The sequence below is a fragment of the Pseudorca crassidens genome, chromosome 5 (assembly GCF_039906515.1).
Source record: "Pseudorca crassidens isolate mPseCra1 chromosome 5, mPseCra1.hap1, whole genome shotgun sequence".
Classification (NCBI taxonomy): Eukaryota; Metazoa; Chordata; class Mammalia; order Artiodactyla; family Delphinidae; genus Pseudorca; species Pseudorca crassidens.
This window is the reverse complement of record NC_090300.1, coordinates 82,036,662-82,056,645: the sequence shown is the minus strand read 5'-3', so window position 1 is coordinate 82,056,645 and position 19,984 is coordinate 82,036,662. Positions and strand designations below refer to the sequence as shown.

Below are 19,984 nucleotides of genomic sequence, written 5' to 3'. Positions count from 1 at the left end.
TAAATATGTGAAAGTGAAAAAACAGTCCCACAGCACCCACCATGGTGTCAGTCTATTAAACAAGAATGATTCCTGGCACTCAGTTGTTGAGTGAATGAATCAATCAATACCTTGTCCTCATTCCCCATATTTAACCCATCATCATGTCCTGCTGGCTATAATCCTGCTTGAACCTATAAACTTCTATCTACTTTTGCCACCACAACCAAAGGCCATCTTCTTTCACTTAAACAACGAGAGTAGCCAACTGATTGGTTTTCTGGCCTCTGCCCTGATTCCCTACTATCCATTTGCTACACAGCAGCCAGTCATCTTCAAAATGCAAACCTGATTATGTCACTCCTCTGCTGTTGATGTTGCTCTCAGAATAAAGACCAAAATCCTTAACTGACCCATAAAATGAGGATGGTCTGACCCTTGCCGACCTCTCCAATCTTGTCCTCCACTGCTCTGTCCACATTGACCTCCTCTCATGTGCCCTCAATGCCTTTGCACATGCTATTCCCTTTGCCTAGCATCCTTCCAAGTCACCCCCACAACCCTTCACCTACTTAGCACCTATTCAATCTTTTCTCTTTACCTATTGATGTATCACAAACTGCTCCCAAACTTAGCAGCTTACAACAATGAATATCTTACTCTTTCACAATGTGGGAATCAGAAATTTGGGCAGGCTTCTGAGTGATTTTTCTGGTCCTCATGGCATCAATTGAGGTCACTTGGCGGTATTAAACTGATGAATGGGCTAGTCTGGCAGTACACTGTCCGATTCAGTAGCCACTAGCCACATGCAGCTACTGACCACTTGAAAGGTAGCTCATCTTAATTGAGATTTGTTGTAGGTATAAAATACCCACAAGATTTTGAAGATTTAGTACAGAAAAAAGAATGTAAAATATCCATTAATAGGGCTTCCCCAGTGGCGCAGTGGTTGAGAGTCCGCCTGCCGATGCAGGGGACATGGGTTCGTGCCCCGGTCCGGGAAGATCCCACAGGCCGCAGAGCGGCTGGGCCCGTGAGTCATGGCCACTGAGCCTGCGCGTCCGGAGCCTGTGCTCCGCAACGGGAGAGACCACACAGTGAGAGGCCCGCGTACCACACAAAAAAAAAAAATCCATTAATAATTTTTATATTGATCACATGTTGAGATTATAATATTAGGTATATTGGATTAAACAAAATATATTATTAAAATTAATTTCACCTATTTCTTTTTGAATTTTTTAATGCGGCTACTAGATATTTTCAAATTACGTATGTGGCTTGCATTATATTTCTGTTAGACAGTACTGATCTAGAGCAAGGGTCAGTATTTTTTTTTCTATAAAAGGCCAGATAGAAAATATTTTCAGCTTTGCAGGCCATATGGTCTGTGTCACAGATACTATTTTTACCATTGTAGTACAAAAGCGGTCATAGATAATAATTAAATAAATGGGTACGGCTGTAGTCCAACAAAACTTTATTTGTAAAAATAGGTGATAGCCTGATTTGGTCTTCACGCTGCAGTTTGCTGACCTCTGACCTAGATGATTCAAGGTTTTATTCACATGTCTGGTGGCTTGGCAGAGACGGCTGGAAGGCTGGGTTCAGCTGGGTTTATTGACCCAAACACCTACACATGGCCTCTCCAGCATGGTGGTCTCAGTAGTGGGACATCTTACACGAGTATTCCAAGAAAGACAGAAGCTGCAAGGCTTCTTTTGACCTAGCCTCAGAAATCCTAAACATCCCTTCTAGTGCACTCTATTGGTCAAACAAGCCTCTAAGCCCAGCCCAGACTCAAGAGAGGAGATTAGCAAAGACTATGTGTCCATCTTTAATCTATCACAACATTCTTCAAAGTTTAGACTAGACCTATTATGGGCCCTCAGAGTACCATGAACCTCTCTTCTGTAGCACTTGTCATCATTGTAATTTTACGTTTATTTGTATGGTCATTATCCTGCTCCTCTGCTAAACTGTAAGCAACCACATGAAGAGGAGTCCTTTCTGGTTTTGCTCATCGTTCTATTCCCAGCACCTAGCACAAGGCCTGGCTTCCTAACTATTTGCTAAATGAATGAATGACATCAGGGCACAGCTTTTCAGCCAAGTAACTGTGCGAGTATATATCCCATATTTCTCCATTGCTCTCAAGCATATCATGAGACACCCTGTCAGAAGTTAAAATTCAGATATAGTCAAGTCCCAGCAACCTTCTTATTTTGCAGTTCAGAACCTTCGTAAAAAAGGAAATAAGCCTACCCTATTCCTCCCAGGGCCTCAGGGGTTATCACAGCTGCTCTAAAGGTAGAGCTTCTGGTGCCCTGAGAAGTGATTCATGCAGCACGTCACCCCGAGGCCAGCCAAAGCCCTGGGCAAACTTGTCCTCCTCCTGGCCTTCACTCCCTTCTCACCTGGCTGGCTGTGCCCATCCAGCACACCTGGCTTGTCTAGTCACAGTTTGAGCTGGCAGAAGGCAAAGGGCCAGGGCCTGAGCACTGGGCTGAGGCCCATCTACTCCTCCCTCCATGGAGGTTGTGGCGTCTCCCGCTTCGCTCGGAGCAAGGACTCTCGTATGTGCCAGGAGGAGATAAATGAGTCCACCTTCCACACTGGCCTGGAGCTTGAATGGTAGCTATTTGTGGACATTCTGTTTCTCTTTTTAATGCTGGGTCAGGGACGAAGGTCTGCAGATCTTTACACTCCCCCATAACCTCTAGAACAAGCCTGACGCCAAGCAAATTCACTACATGTTGGCAGGAGACGGTCTCAATGAACACCTTCCTTAGACACCAGCAAACCTATCATCATTTTTCCTGGTGCCCTGATCACCACTAATAGTCTAGACAAAGTTGAGAAATAGGGAACTTTTTTCGTGCTCCCCAACTTCTGCCTTGGAATCCTTCTCTCACTTCCTGAGTCATTATGTCTGTGCTCCCCTGTCCCACCCCATGGCTGGCCACCACTACACCACACCTCTGCATATTGCATTTGGCCTGAACTAGATCCCACATCCTCCTGCAGACCTGAGATGAAAAAGAGCTCTTCTTAATCCTCTCCTTTTTCTGCCCCAATACCTGTAGTTCCCCGAGCTCTTCTAGGTGAAGCTTAGCTGAAACACAGTAACATGTGTCTGGAGGTCAGCCCACGCCAGGAAACTGATTACCTGTCTAGGGCTGGAATGGAGAGGAGCATCCTCCGCCGGGCACACAGTGGGTGCTCAAGCAATATTTGTGGACTGAATGGCAGCTCAGGACAGAACTTTTCCTGATACACAGGAACACTTATGGCTCCCTCCTGCCCGCAGCCCAGCCCGTCCCCCTGAGTGTCACACTCTGATTCCAGGAGCCACCGTCACACTTGGCCCCAGGGATGTGCTGCTCTCCTGTTGTCCTGAGAGGGTAGAACTGGGATCCTTTCACTGGGTCCTACAGCACATCTGAAACCAGCTGGAACTTTTAAAGGAACCACACCAGTGTTAAAAAGAACACAGTGAGTGACGGATGGAGACTAAATTTTTGGTGGTGAGCAAGCTATAGTGTATACAGAAGTGGAAATATAATGTTCTATACATGAACCTTATATAATGTTATTAACCAATGTTACCTCAAAAGAATTTATTAAAAAGAATGCAAGGAGGCTGTGCAGGTTTAAATCCCAACCTTGGATCTCAACCTCTCAATCTCAATCTCAACCTCCAGGTGACTCGGAACATTCTTTAACCTCTCTGAAACTCCATTTCTTCATCTGTAACACGGGGAGAAATAATCTCACCTTGTTGTGGGGCATAATAATATACTTAGTCATTCAGCTGACTCTCACTCACATTCTATGATGGCCAGGTATGTAAAGCAAGGGAAAGTAGTGTCTGATGGGTACTTTTCTTTGGTTTCTGAAGTTGAACCTCCAGCTAAATGGAAGCTACTCATTCTAGGTTTCTGACCAGTTCACACACCTACAGACTTTACTCTGCTCATAGCTGACAGAAATCTCCTCTCAGAGAATCCTCTCTGTAAATTCTTAGGTTCTTTCCTCTCCCATTCCCCTTTTTGCTCTCTCCCTCCAAAGCCTAGAGTGTCTACTTCTCAGGCCCTCTGGAAAAAGCAGTGACTCATAGTTGGGGTTAAGAGTTCATTGCACAGGAAGCAGTGACATTTCTGCTCTTCCTCAGAGCCGATGACATTGAAGAAAACTGGCTTCCTAAGTCAAGCCTCCACCCTCACGCACACTCCATGGCTAGAGGTGAGAGAAATTTTTTACATGGGGCATTTATACCGTATAAGAGAGAATCATGTCAATCTCAAGTGTTTTAGCCCTATATTTTAAAAGGGCCTCATAAACTAAGTGTCTAAAGTGTTGGCCAGGATGGTGGGCAGTCTCCAAATTAATGTTAGTGAAGTTTACTAGGAATGTCACTGTTGGGCCAGGATTTTGAGAACAAACATGATCTCTACCCCCCAAATCCATGAAGGGTTGAGACAGAAGTGTGGTAGGCTTATTCTGCATAGTTTGAGAGAACAACACCAGTATCAGTGAGAGGAAATAAAGGAGAGGCAGCTTCTCCCTTGGGAAGAAAGAGTTTCCAAACAGAGAAGTCAGAAACGATGTTGACTTCCTTCTCATATCCAGTGCTCCTCCCCACTGCACGAATTACATGGACCATCTGTCCAGGATTTCCCAGGGCCATACCAATTTCATGTAATTGTTTGAACTAAACGTGATTCATTGGGCTTTCCTGGTGGCGCAGTGGTTGAGAGTCCGCCTGCCAATGCAGGGGACACGGGTTTGTGCCCTGGTCTGGGAAGATCCCACATGCCGCGAAGCAGCTGGGCCCGTGAGCCATGGCCCCTGAGCCTGCGCGTCCAGAGCCTGTGCTCCGCAACAGGAGAGGCCACAACAGTGAGAGGCCTGCGTACCACAAAAAATAAATAAATAAAATAAAATTACAGTGAGAACCACCTCACACCCATTAGCATGGGTACTAAAGAAAAAAATACAGAAAATAACAAGTGTTGGCAAGGATGTGGAGAATTGCAACTTGCGTACATGGTTAGTGAGAATGTAAAATGGTGCAGCCGCTATGAGAAACAATATGGTAGTTCCCCCCAAAATTAAAAATAGAATTACCATATGATCTAGTAATTTCCCTTTTGAGTATATACCTGAAAGAAATGAAAGCAAGGTCTCAAAGAGATATTCGCACATCCATGATCATAGTATTATTCACAACAGCCAAAAGGAGGAAGCAGCTCAGATGTCCATCAACAGTTGAATGGATAAACAAAATGTGGCATATACATACAATGGAATATTATTCAGCCTTAAAAAGGAAGGAAATTCTGACATATGCTACAACACGGTTGAACCTTGAATACATTACGCTAAGTGAAATAAGCCAGATACAAAAAGACAAATATTGTCTGATTCTACTTACGTGAGGTCCCTAGAGTAGTCAGATTCATAGAGACAGAAGGTAGAATGGTGGTTGCCAGGGACGAAGGGGTGGGGGAGAGTATGGAGTTAGTGCTTAACGGGTACAGAGTTTAATTTTGGCGAGATGAAAGAAGTTCTGGAGATGGGTGGTGGTGATAGTTACACAATAATGTGAATGTGTTTAATACCACTGCACACTCAAAAAATGAGTAAGATGGTAAATTTTATGTGTATTTCATGACAACAAAAAATTTTTTAAAATTACACTGAGATGTCATTTTAACCTTCCCTATTGATAAAGATCGCAAATTAGCTTTTGTTGGCAAAAGCTACATGAAACTAAGCACACTCATGTTTTGCTGCTGGGAGCATAAACATAAAATTTTAGGGGAGAACAATTTTTTCAGTATCTGTGAAGATTAAAATTGCAATGACCTTTTGACCTTTTGGTCAAGGCATTCTGCTTATAGGAAGATAGCTTACTCTCACATACGTGATTTGGCATATGATCAAGGTTTTTCATTGCAGCAGAAGATTGGAAAAACCTAAACGTCTATTGATAGGGGCTGGTAAAGTAAATTATTGCCATCCAATAGAATACACCAGAATAATATGCGACTGTTAGAATACGGATACTCAGTACATGCGGATATAGAACAATCTCCAGGGGAGTGGTTAGTGTGCAAAACTGCATTATAGTATGCTAAGAGTTGTGTTTTATAATAAAATGAAAAAAAATATTGGTATAAGTTTTCATTTTGTTTTGCCTAAAATAACTTCAAGTAGAGGCAAGAAACTGCTAACAGGTATCAGTGGTCACTCCAGTTATTACTATGGGGGAAAATCAGACTGCTAGGGGGCAGGGTTGGGAGTGAGTTGCTTCCCACTATTTATCACCTTTACATTTTAAATTTAGTACCACGTGCAGGTATGATCTACTAAAATTTTTTTAATTAAAAATGAAAGGTTATAGTCCAGAAGGGAAGAAACAGACACCTTTGGCCCAAAGCTGTGTGCTGGGTGCTATGGGAAAAGAAAGGAAGGGTGTCTAGCCTAGCCCAAAGTCATCAGGGATGGCTTCTAGACAAATCACCCCTAAGAAAGAAATTTCTGCTATTGCATCAGGAATAGTTGCATACTTTCCCCTGAGCATTGGTGTGTTTTTATCTCATGGACAGATCTGTAAATTAATTCACCAATTAGGTTTACCTTTTCTCTTTGGCTGTTAAAAAAGCTACAAGCCAAACTTGTGACCCACACCATGCAAAGTGGGCAGAGTTCTATGGTAAGCATTTGGCATTTGCCTTGTACTCGGCTCCATTTTATATTCCTGCGTTTGGTTTGCTTTTCCCCTGTTTGTAATGTTGGTCATCTTTCCTATTCTGTGCTTCCCTGTAAGCCACTCTACAGCCCTTTTGGTCTAAGTTGGGGTAAGTGGGTGAATGAAGAAAGACAGAGGGCAGGAGAGTTAAAAAGAGAGGATGGAGTTTATAGAGCAATGCCTGTCATTTTCCTTGGCTCCATCATATAGATTAAGTGAACACTCTAGTGCAGTGGTTCTCCAAGTGGGGTCCTTAGACCAGCATCGCTATCACCTGTGAGTTTGTTAGTCATGGGTTTCACTCAATCTACTAAATCAGAATCTCTGTGGACAAGGCCCAGGAAACTGCTTTGACATGCCCTCCAGATGATTTTTGTGCACAATAAAGTTTGAAAACCACAGGGAAGCCAAAGAAAAATTGATTTCTGAACATAAATACTTTCTATTTGCCCCGCCATACCCTTTTATTGGTCAAGATAAGTAATGCTAGCTACTGCAGTAAACAACTCCCAAAATTTCATTAGCTGAACACAATAAAGGTTTATATTTTGCTCATGTCACAGCCCAATATAGATCACTGTGGGGTGTTGAGAGCTGTTTTATTAATTTGTCCAGCAAACCAGCTTCTTTCATAGTGAGGCTTTCCATCTTCTAGGCCCTTGGACTCCTCCTCTGGAGCCTCTGCATCCAAGAAGGCAGGGGAAGGAGGCAAGAGAGAGGCTTTAGTGCTGCTGTATCTGGAAGTAACACCTGTCACTTCTGCCCACAATTCCATTGGCCAAAAACCAGTCACATGGCCCACCTAACATGGGGTGGGGGGGACTGGGAAATAGAGCGTGTCTGTGGGGTTAGGAGGAAAAGAAAATGGCTTTGGTGTACACACTGTTTGATCTCTGCCACACCCATGGGCCTAAGTGAATTTCAAACTCCAGTTGTTATATTTTGGTTTTTGGTTTCATTTTCTAATCAAGTTTTATCTCTCTTTTTTAACTTTAGCACCATGGGACTGAGAAACACTCTCGTTGTGATGGCCCTCCTGCTGTCTGGTAAGCACCCTCGGGGCTTTATAAAGTCCTAGAATCCTCCCACTCTCTCCCGATGAACCTGACCTCCAAGCTGGGGTTTGAGATTTGATGGGTTTTACTCACTTTCTATTCAGCGTTCACAATACCACATGCAAAAGACTTTCATGGAGAAGAAGGAAGTATCACAATCGAGAACAAGTATCTCAGCTGATGGCAGGCCCAGCCTGAGATGCAGCCCTACACCTTCTGTCGTCTCACACCCGTGGTCCTGGATGCACAGAGGAGGGTAGCCTGGCCTGTCCATTGGTGCCCAGGGAGCTGGGGGAGGGTCCCTACTCTGACACGCCTGAGGCTTAACTCTTCTGCTCCTCTGTCCCCACTTCTGCATTCTCACACTTTTAGGAAATGGCTGACAGGCTTCTAGAAGTCTCCTTCCACTAGCGATCATTGTTTTTCTCGTTCCCTACCTTCCCTCTCCCCCCCAATCCACTGCCCTCCCCACCTGCCCGTGCCCATAGATCATAGTTGGCACTGATTACTGGGAGGATCAAGAAACCCAGCTCTGCTACCACCTGCTTCAGTGAGCCTCAGCTAATTGTATCAGCTGATTTACCATCAAGCTAAGGGACTAAGCTTCAGGGGTCCTACTTGCACAGCTCTTTCCAAGCCCCTCCGAGACCCCAGGAGGAGCCCTAACAGTGCGGTCCTGTGTCTTAAGCCTTAGTAAAATTTTCATTAATAAGATATTTTAACCACAATAAGTTAAGACCACTGTCTCTTTCCACTGCGACTTTTCGACTTTTCTATCACATTCTCCCCATGTTGAATGGCACCGTAGTGGCCATGGGCATTTTGTTTTGTGTTCTGTATTCTTTTTCTGAAAGAGCTCTTCCCCCTCAAAAGAAATTTTAGCAGTGTCAGGCCTCACAAAACTCAGACCTTCCCTGTTTACTGATCTCTTTGAGTTTCAGTTTCATCTGTAAACTGGGGTTGGCCAAGGTTCCTGCCACCCATCCTGCGACTGGGTGCCTTTAGTTTCTCCTGGCCCATCCCCTTCCTGCTGCTTGTTTTCCCCACCCTTAGCACCGAGAGGGAAGGCATCTGGTCCTGGTGTGGGGCAGACATGGAGGGGGAGCCCAGCCTGCTGTTTGGCTACAACGGCACACAGGCTGCCCCTGACTAACTGGTCCGGCCACGAGCTTACCTCCTTCTGATAGCCACACACCAGGCCCTTGGCCACTGTCCTTGTCCCTGCTGTGGGTAAAAGGAGTCAGGCTACAAGGAAGAGATGCTCCCTCAGATTGATGCTGGCTGGGACAGGCCTTTTGTGATGTGTTTTCTGTTTAGCACCTTGGAGCTTGTTGGGTCTGTGCTATACATGTGCTGCCTGATCTATAGATGGGCTAACTGATCACTTTACTGACTTAGGTCATAACAGCAGCTTCCACCTCCCAGCACCAATATGACCTGTTACTCTAGCTCTTGGGGAGGTAGAAGTGATGTGTGAGCAAGAGCAAGAGAGAAAGGGGATAAAACAAAGCTTTGCAGGACATTATCCAGTAAGAACCCCTTCCTATCCCACTTCTTATTTATTTGACAAATACAGAGATGTAGTGCTTACTTTGTGCCAGGTACTGTTCTAAGCATCTTATAAATATTAACTCAAACGTCACCATAACTCTCTGCTTTAGGTCTTGTTATATGATTCCCCATTTTACAGCTGTGCAAACTAAAGCCCAGAGAGGTTCAGTAATTTGCCTAAGACAACATTGCTAATAAGTGGCAGAGCCTAGATTCACACCTAGCGGTATAGATTCAGCCTCTCTTCACTTCACCTTGACATTATGCTGTTCCTCCTAACTCTTGCTAGGGAACTCTCCATAATACTAGGATTTGTCCCTTGGGGACTCAAACAACTTTGATAGATAATGTGGCTTGTGCCTTAGTCAAGTTCACAAGTTCCCCACCAGGTCCATCCTCCACCTTCCCAGCAGCTGACACCTTAGCTGTCCCTACAGCTCGGGCCCTGGCCCTTCTCATACAGTGACCAGCCCAGCTTTTATGACTTGGGAGAGAAGAAAGAAAAATGTACGAGATACTTGGATACCTGGATACTTCCTAAATTCTAAAAAGAGAGTTATCAATATTGAAACTTTAAAAATAACTCCCCCAAACGGAAGTCACTTAAGCTTTATGGTGGTGAGAGAATAGTAGTTATATTTTTGGCAGTAGAAATTTTAAGTGGGATAGGAAAATGGTGACACCTGATTGGAAGATAACATTGCCAATACTTAACACACGATTAAAAATAATAAAACAGATTTCATTCTTTTTTAAAGAATGGAAAAGAATCTATTTGAATTTTATCTTTCTTCTCAGGGCACATCTCTGCTTGCTGGGCTGGCAAGCAGTGACCTGCCCATAGGCAGGAATCCAAAGGGAGAAAGGAGATGCAATTGACCCAGATAATCCACGGCAAAAATGCAGGGCTGAATAATTCATTTGACAGCAGAGATAAAACAGGACAGTGAAATAATTCTGTGTCTCCTTTTTCCTCCATATGTTTTGTGTCCTCCCCTAGTCATGGAAATCAGACATTATAGTTGCTGCCCTGGCCCATGAGGCGAAAATTGGACGAGAGTTTAAAACCTAAAAGGGCGAGAGGGCAGCCATGGCCTTGCAGAATTAGGTTATAATTTGTGCTTTGTATTCATAAAGCCAAAGGAATGTTGAAGTGCCACTTGCAAAGGCACCTCTAACTGTCCAGCTCTGTTGGCTGCTACCCAGCACCTCCAGTAGCACTTAAAGCTGGAGTCAGAGTGGTGTTTGGAAAATCAGTAGCTCACGTATCAGGAGGAAGTTTCTTCCTAGTTTGACTTTTTATGGTTGCTCTTATTGTCTGGGGGTTTACTGGGTCCTAAGGCTTCTCATTTCTCTTGAACAATACCTCTGGTTCAATGAATGTACCAGGAGTATAGTTGGGGGTCTTCATTCACTTTAAGATTTACATAAAATTGGCTCAAACCCTCATTTCGTATCTTGTGTAAGGGTCTACTGTTTCCTCCCAGGTTTCTGCAGGTTCCTACATGGGTGGCTGCATGAGGATTATGTTTATATGATTACTTTGACTCCCACTTCCTGTTGCTGTTGATAGTTGTCACTATAATCACAGAGGTGAATAGATAGATAGTTCAGACGTAATTCCCAAATTCCCAAAGAACTGTCATGGAGCCTAGTAGTTCTCCTATTGGAGTCACCCCTTTATGTTAAGGTACTGTCTCAGAGGCCTTTGAAATAGATGTTTGCTCCCCAGTAGGGAGTATCTTACTTCCGAAGTAGTGGATCATTTTAGTATTTAGTAGGTTCCAGAGAGAATGGGCTGTCAGACAAGTTAATTTAGTGGAAGATGGTCACTGAATAGGAATAAGTAGAGGGCTGATTGGGAGCAAGAGTGAAATTTGTAGGGAACAGAGAGGCTCCAATGGCAAACAGACTACTTTGGGAAGCAGCAAGAGTTTGAGAGACTGTGGCTTGTTTTTACTCTGTGAGAGATCTTAATACCATTTCCAGAGTATGCAACTCGGGATTTTGGCCCCCTCGGTACTGTTAAGATTTACAGAAACAAAAACACTTGTAGCCCTTCCTTTATAGCCATTGCCAGTCACAGGGCCAAGTTCCAGGACCTCAAAATTATGAAAACTCTTTCAACAGTCTCTAAGAGTATTTACCCATTCTTGGTTTCATTTTCACTCTTTCTTTCATTCATTCTCCCTATAGATGTCTCCATTAAAAAGTAGTCAGCTCCCTCCACTACTTAAAAATCACTCCTCTGGGACTTCCCTTGTGGTCCAGTGGTTGGGACTTTGCCTTCCAATGCAGGGGGTGTGGGTTCGATCCCTGGTCGGGGAGCTAAGATCCCACATGCCTCACAGCCAAAAAAACGAAAACATAAAACAAAAGCAATATTGTAACAAATTCAATAAAGACTTTAAAAATGGTCTACATAAAAAAAAAAAACTTTAAAAATATAGAAAATAAAAAGATACATAAAAATCACTCCTCTGGTCCTTACTACAGTGTAACAGACAAGAGAGTAAAATTAGTTATATATAGTTGTGACCACAATATATAGGCAAATCCCTGAATATGTTCTATTCAATATTGTTTCATACACACTTTCTCATGTTTCTAAATTCTTTTCATTTTTATAATTTTTGAAATTGTATTAGTCCAGTGGGTTGAAATGCTGTAATTTGCTTTATTTGAATGTGTGTGTGTTTTTACTCATTCAGAAGTTATTGCCCCATTGTCTTCTTTGGTTTATGGTTGCTAAGGAGCTTTCATTGTAACTGTCATTGTTTTATAGGTATTCTTTCTTCATTTTTTTAAAGAATGAAAAGATTCAATTCAATTCTTCTTCTTTGTAAATTTGAAAAAATATTTTATGCTTTTTGTTTATCAGCTTCACCACAACATATCTAGGTGTGGATTTATTCTCATTTATCTTACTCGGTACTTAGAACACACTTTTGATCTGAGGACTTGCGTCTTTTTCCATTTTGAATAGTCACAATCTTTATCTCTTTAAATATTGTTTCTCTACCATTCCTCGCATTCTCTTCTTCTAGAAAATACTAGAGCTTCTCAGACTAACTCCCCTTGACTCTTAACTTGTTCTTCCACACTTTTATTTCTTTCTCCCTCTGTGCAGCACACCAGTCAAGGATCAGGTGGATCAGCACAGACATGGGGGTTCTTCTCACTGTTGAGGGAGCCCCAGACAAAAGGCTCCAGCAGTTTTATGGACCCTGGGGAGAGGTGGAAGGGAAGGATGAGGGGAAAGGGCTAAGAGTAGAAATACTGAGTCAGCTGGGGAAAAGTAATTCTCCATGGGGAAAGTGTCTCCAAGGTCCTCCTTCCCTCCTACCATAAGGCAGCCTGAGCAGAAGCATCTGAAGAAGACATCTGCCCAAGGCCCCAATAAAGAAACTGAGGAACGAAAGTGCCTGGGCTACAAATATAAATATGTGAAAGAGCGTGACTGGCCAGTGACGGGGCCGAGTCCTTGACTGCAACTCCCTTCAGAGACTGCAATGCCTTCTTGGCTGTGCAGCAAGAGTGAAGGGGGGAGGTCTTGAGATAGAATGTGCCTGGCATTTTGGAGGAATGGCAAGGAAGCCAGTATGGCTGGGGCAGAGTAAGTGAAGGGAAGAGGTCTGAAAGGTACCAGGGGCCAGATTACATAAGACTTTGTAGGTCATGGGAAGGATTGGGGGTATAGTTCTCAGCGTGATGGGAAAGGATTTGGATATAATTTTCAGAGTGGTGGGAAGTCACCAGAGGCTTTCGAACAGGAGGGTTATACCATCTGAGACATATTTTAAAGGATCAATTGGGCTTAAGGAATTAGATTTGTGGGCAAGGGTGGAAGTAGGGAGATCAGTTAGGAGGCAATTGCAACTATCTAATCAAGAGGTAATGGAGTCTTGGCCTAGGGTAGTATCTGCAGATACAGTGAGAAATATTCCAATGCATAATATATCCCAGTGAGGTGGGAGAATTGATGGAGTGGTGGTAGAAGAAAGAATGAAATGAAAAGATAAGAGGTGGTGGTCACAAGGTGAGATGCTTGATATTGAGAGTTTTTATGGGGTGCAGTGGTAACAATAGGGTGTGGGGTCTGGTCCAGGGAAGAAATGGCTGGGGTAGAGTGGGCGACAAGATACTGGAGGAAAAGAGGACAAGAAACTGAGAGGCTAGGCACTGTGCACAAGAGACCGAAATTGCCTAGGCAAGGGAAGTGATGGAGAAGCCAGGTGCCTAGGAGGAGATGGATACTGGGAGCAGTGGGTAGTGTAATCTGATGGCTTGGACTTAACAGGAGCTGAAATTTTTGGCATGTAATGATGTGTTTTACATTTTACATTTTACATTATATGATGCTCCATATATTTTAATAGATCGTATTTCATATAACATATAGTATAGTTCTATATTTTATAAAATATACACATATATCTATAATATATAAATATACATAATTGTATATACATTATATTTATATTTATAGTGGGATCCATGGTGAGCATGAGATCAAAGCAAAGCTAATCTTAACAGAAATACCATATCAGCCATGAAAACTCCTGGAGAACCATCCCTGCCCTAGTCACCATTTAAGGAGTGATGAGAGAAAACTGACCAGGATGTCAGAGGTTGGGAAAGAATAGAGTTTCAGAAGGAGAGATGGCCAACAATGTGGCGTTCAACAGCGTGGTCAGAGATGATGAGGTCTGAAAAGTGTTCTGCGTTTGGCAGTGGGGGGAAGCCACCGGCAACATCTGCCAGGGAAGTTTCAGCACAGAGGTGGGGACAGAGGCTGGGGGTGGAGGCAGCAATCTCCACTTACTCTTTCAGAGAGTTGACTAGAGTCTGTCATACAGAGTGAAGTAAGTCAGAAAGAGAAACACAAATACCGTATGCTAACACATATATATGCAATCCAAAACAAAAAGGTCATGAAGAACCTAGGGGCAGGATGGGAATGAAGACACAGACCTACTAGAGAATGGACTTGAGGACACGGGGAGGGGGAAGGGTAAACTGGGACAAAGTGAGAGAGTGGCATGGACATATATACACTACCAAATGTAAAACAGATAGCTAGTGGGAAGCAGCCACATAGCACAGGGAGATCAGCATAGAACAGGGAGATCAGCTCAGAACTGGGAGATCAGCTCTGTGCTTTGTGACAACCTAGAGGGGTGGGATAGGGAGGATGGGAGGAAGATGCAAGAGGGAAGAGATATGGGGATGGATGCATATGCATAACTGATTCACTCTGTTATACAGCAGAAACTAATACACCATTGTAAAGCAATTATACTCCAATAAACATGTTTAAAAAAATAGGAGAAAGAGAAACTAAAAGCAGTAGCAGAGGGTACTGCTGAAGTAAGTGCTGTGAGGAAGGGAGAGGGTGGTGAGCAGGGCGAGCAGCTCAGAGGCCAAGTTAAGTGGAACTACAGACTACCAATTTGTAATGTCACCAGCCTGATCAACTGCATAATTTCCTCCAGGAGTGCTCAAACATTCAGTCATAAGGAACAGATATGCAGATCAAAAGTAGATTGCTCTTGGGATGAAATCTGCACAAAGGGGCAAGTTTATTGAAGTTGCTTGCAAGAGAATGATTGAAAAAATATTCTATCACTGTGCAAACAATATGACCGCCACCAGCCACATGTGGCTATTTAAATTTAAATTAGTTAAAATTAAATAAGATGGAAATTCAGTTTCTCAGTCATACTAGCTACCTATTAAGAGAGTGCTTTTGGAAAGCACTGCATTATAGGGTCTAGACTGGACAGAGCTGAGGTCTTAATAAAGTTGAAGAACAGATGTAGGTAGAATCAAGAGCAAATCTTGGTGGAAAATATCTTGTGGACAGAGATTGGTACATTGAGGTTTAAGATTCTAGGGGCAGAGGTGTTCTTGGTGATAAGGTTTAAGATTATGTCATGGGAAAGGGGCTGCTGAAATAGCCTGTGGATGAAGATCTTTGAAGTGGGAAAGATCAAAGAACTTTGAGGCAAGGGTGTTGGTAAACTCATCCATGCCAAAGTCACCCAATTTGATGGGAATAACTGATTGGAAAGAAAGACCTTGCATCTAATGCCAAAAATCTTCAGTGAGCAAGGAAGTAGTGACAAATGATTAGTAGCTAACAGCAGTGAGGGAGGAGAACACCTCAAAAGGGGAAGAGTGCTGCTCAAGGTCCCTCTGATGTGTGATAAAACAAGCAGCGGCTGGAGGCATGCGACGTTCTTTGGGTTGGGCCAGATTTCAATGAAAGCACAACCCTGGGGGAAACATTTGATGAAGAGGTTGAAGACATAGAGGAGTTTATTACAATGGAATGAGGCTTCCATAGGGCCTAGTAAAGCTCTGGAGGAAGTTTAGTAAAAGAAGGGAAATTCATGAGTACAGATAAGCATAGTAATATGAGGCAGATATGACCCTAGAATACATAAGACATGCATGCGGGGTAGTAGCTGGGGAAGACTGAAGTCCCAGGTGGGGTCAGAGACCTCACAAAGTTAGAAGACTGTAGTTTTTGTCTGACAGCCAAACAGTTTCTTGCTGATGACGTCCTCAAGTATCCTTTGAAAGAAATGTCTTCAGCTGATTAGGGAGGTGTCTAGATGGATTCTTGAGTGCCTAGCTCCTAACATCATCATAGCAACCAGTTTTAACTAGACCCAGACCATTTCTATGACTCAAGTGCTAGGAAAGAGAGAGAATCTCAATGTTTACCCTCCAGGGGAGCCCAGCAAGTCCCGTAGCTGGGTGGCCTAAGGTTTAGGGTCATAACAGGGGAGGCCTGAAGCCACTTAGAAAAAACGGACTTTGAGCTAAGTTTTCCCATATCATCAGAGAGGCAATTAGCATACGTAGCTCTAAGTGATGTCATGGAAGCCAGTGGTTGGCGAGGAACTATGGAGTAAGTTGTGAAATACTTTCAGTTCCACTCAGAATGGACTTCAGCGTGATTTCCACCCCAGGGTGAAGAGAGAGGGTTTGGGGAAGGATGGATGGAAACAAATTTTTCTTGTTCCGTCATCTCTCTATTCCACTCTGGAGGCAGAGATAGAAATACTCTATTGCAGCTTCTCAAACTGGAGGTCTGTTAAAAATGCAGATTCTGACTCAGAAGGTCTGGAGTGGGGCCAGGGATTCTGCATCCCCTTGGGGATGCCGATGCCTTTAGAGCACAGACCACACTTTCGGTTGGCAGGTGAGAGGGGAGCAGTTACATGGGTGGAAGAAAAATTCCATATAATCTTTGGGAGAGGGAGCCTGGGTCTTGGACCCCTCTGTGAGTGGAGAGAGTGGGTGGGCAGGAGAAGAGGCTCTGTGAGGCTCTGTAGAGAAGCAACCCTAAGTCAGGAAGACAGAAGAAGCCAAAGGCAAAGTCATTTCCAGGCCAGAGGCACTGCTGAATAATAACATAATGGTGACTGTTAACTGGCAGAATTTTCAACTATGTGTTTGGTTTCCCCACCAGGCCATCTGCTCTATATCATATGGCAAGTTAGTGATAAAACCAGCATGAGTTTCCCCAGAGATAGTTGCTAGAAGCTTTTACAGTAGGTGACACCCTTACATTATCATTCAGAGTTTAGCAGAGGAGTAGCAGCACCCCAGGAGTGCCTGATAAGTAGTTACTGAACACAGTAAGACTTCTTTAGGTCCCCCTTTCACTGTTCCAGGTACCCAGGTAGATTTTCCCGCCTCCCTCCAATACGGGAATGCATCTTGTACAGACTGTACTTTCTGCTTTCAAGAGCTTCACAGGCTTCTAGTGAGTGTAATGCAATAGGTAGTGATTCAAACTTGTGCTGACTCTCACTGATGCCTGGAGTCCCTTCCCATAGAGTTCAAGACCACCCCAGGCACCCACCCCCTTGATTATGGTTCTCACTGGGCCACTCTGCACACAGTTCAATTTCACCAAGTGCATGTCACTGTTATTTCTCTTCTACTCCCTCTTAGAAGAGAACCCTATTGATCAGATCAATTTAATTTCTCCTGCCACCCCTCAAAGAACGCCTCAGATAACTCCTCTCATCTCCCTCACCAACCTGCTTCTCCTTTCCTCCTTAATGTCAACATCCCTTTACTGAAGTCTGGAATGATGAAGCTTTACTTAGAACCCATCCTAACTCCCTCCCCAAGGTGGCGTCTAACTTCATATTAACTAAGAAACAGCATTTCTCCCCTAACCCTGCACTTCTCACTCACCACTACTTAATTTCTTGGCCGGGTCTCAAGTAATTCTGTGATCCAGAATAGGTCCTACAGAAACCCTACAAGCAATCACATTTAAGGAGTGAGGAGACCCAAATCCCTCCACAAACCCCAATATGCCCTCAGGGATGAAAGCATTTCTCTGAACTCTCCCAGCACATTCTCCAGGGGTTGAAAACATTTCCAAAAGCAATGCGTCCTGGGCAGAGCAAGTCTGTGGTACCTGGGGATTCCCCAGTACTCCAAAAGTACATCCTCACCTTCCCATTTATGATTCATTTCCAGCATTTCATTCATGTACCTTAAATGGTCTTCGACCACCACAATCCCAAAACAACCATCAAATCTGCCCAGTTCTCTTTCTGATCTCCGAAAGAGCTTAGAGAGGTCACAGAATAGAGGCCTTGGTTGACCATTTGTGTCATTTCCAAACTGTTTTTACCCTTGGGAGAGCTGGCCATGGGAGCAGCAGTCATGAGGGAAAGTCTATAAAGGGAACTATTTGAATTTCAAAGATATTAGTCACTGTGATCCCCAGCTACCGAGGCATAATGAAAGGAGGGATATCGGAACTCTTTTCACCACAGCAGGCCAAGGAATAAGGGGATAGGAAGGGGAGATAGGGAGCTTTTGGTCATGGTGAAGAAGTAATGGAGCCTGTAACAGCTACAGTGAAGAGGATCAATATTCAGATTATAGGGAAGTAACCAATGGGTGAATGAGTTGTCTAACTTTGCTGATTTTCTCTGTTCTCGGATTTAAATTCACAGAACCATAGTACTGGAAAGAACCTTAGAACATTTAGTCAACCCCTTCATTAAACAGATAAGGAAACTGAACCTCATAGGCGTTGCAGTTTGCACAAGGCCACCCAGTTAGTTATCAGTAGAGTGAGGACAAAAGCCCCTTCCTTTCTGCACATGCCAATGTGTATGCACAGTTCCAGAGTTTAATATCTACTTCTTCAAGATCATTACTGATAAGATAGCATCTGGGTATTGTATAAAGAGAAATGGAGTTTCTGGTTTTTTTTTTTCTTTCTTTCTTTCTTCCCTTTTGTGTCTCTTTCCCCACTGTCCACCTTTCCTTCTTTTAGGTGCTGCTTCCTTGGAAAGTCAGGCATTTTTCAATGAGACTGGAGACCTGCCATGCCACTTTCCAAACTCGCAAAACCTAAGCCTGGACGACCTGGTGATATTTTGGCAGGACCAGAATAAGTTGGTTCTCTATGAGCTGTACAGAGGCCAAGAGAATCCTCACAATGTTCATCCCAAGTATATAGGCCGCACGAGCTTTGACCAGGACAGTTGGACACTGCGACTCCACAACGTTCAGATCAAGGACAAGGGCTCGTATCAATGTTTCATCCATCATAAAGGACCCCAAGGACTGATTCCCACCTACCAGATGAGCTCTGACCTGTCAGTGCTGGGTATGTAGCCAATGGCGCGTTCAGATCCGGGGACTTCTCAGATGAGACTGCAATAGGTGGGGGAGAGGGCCGCCTCGAGAGAGGCAGAGGACAGCCAATTCTGGGAAGCCCGTTTGAAGGGAGTGCGGGGCTTGGGAGGAGGGAACTAAAAGTCCTTCGTACTTTTTATAGTTTACTTCTGAATGATCTGTAAGAATCTGCTTTGGGGACCAGATAGAACTAAGGAAACCAAGGTAATGTGGCTAAGTGAAAACCATGGGTGATTTGGCCCTTAAGTTTATATGAACCATATAGGTCTCAAATCTCTTTTACATTCATTTTCTCCTTTAGTCCAAGAGTTCTCACCCACTAAATCTTTGCCTGGAGCTCCTACCAAGGGTGACAGCTGGCTGATTTGGGATTTCCCTTCAGCCTCCTGGAGGTTGCTTATGACTTGTTTGCGGCCCAACCATAAGCCCAGTAGACAGGAGGGAAATAACCCAAGGCACACAACCCGAAAGCTGACAAAACAGCTCCCTTGTTTTTCCAGGCCTTGAAAAACCTAAATGTCACTACAGACTTTTTAAAATTAAAATACAGTAAAATTATTTTTATTTTGGCGTACAGTTCTATTAATATGAACTTATGTATAGGTTTATATAACCAGCAATATAAACAGGATACAAATCATTTTCAGCACCCTAAAAAAATTTCCCCATGCTATGCCCTTATAGTCATACCCTCTCTATACCCATAACCCCTGTTTTGCAACTTATGGTCTTATCTTTGTGTGAATATCACATAAATGAAGTCACACAGTATGTAACCTTTTACGACCAGCTTCTTTTATTTAACGTAATGACTTTGAGAGTCATCCAAGTTGTTGCACGTATCAAAAATCTGTTCCTTATTACTAAGTAGCATTTTGTTTATCCACTCAACCCATGGAAAGACATTGGGTTGTTTTCAGTTTGGGGCTATTATGAATAGATTTGCTGTAAA

The 19,984-nt window shown here is 43.6% G+C and overlaps 1 protein-coding gene across 3 annotated transcripts in view; it reads left to right on the top strand.

The window, feature by feature from the left end:
* Positions 1 to 19,984, top strand: part of CD86 (CD86 molecule) — a 63,022-nt gene that overhangs the window by 25,613 nt on the left and 17,425 nt on the right. For all 3 annotated transcript variants that reach the window (XM_067738722.1, XM_067738721.1, XM_067738720.1), the window contains exons 2-3: positions 7,736 to 7,785; positions 18,668 to 19,003. In XM_067738722.1, the coding sequence (XP_067594823.1) occupies positions 7,736 to 7,785; positions 18,668 to 19,003 (386 nt within the window). The remainder of the gene's footprint in view (positions 1 to 7,735; positions 7,786 to 18,667; positions 19,004 to 19,984) is intronic.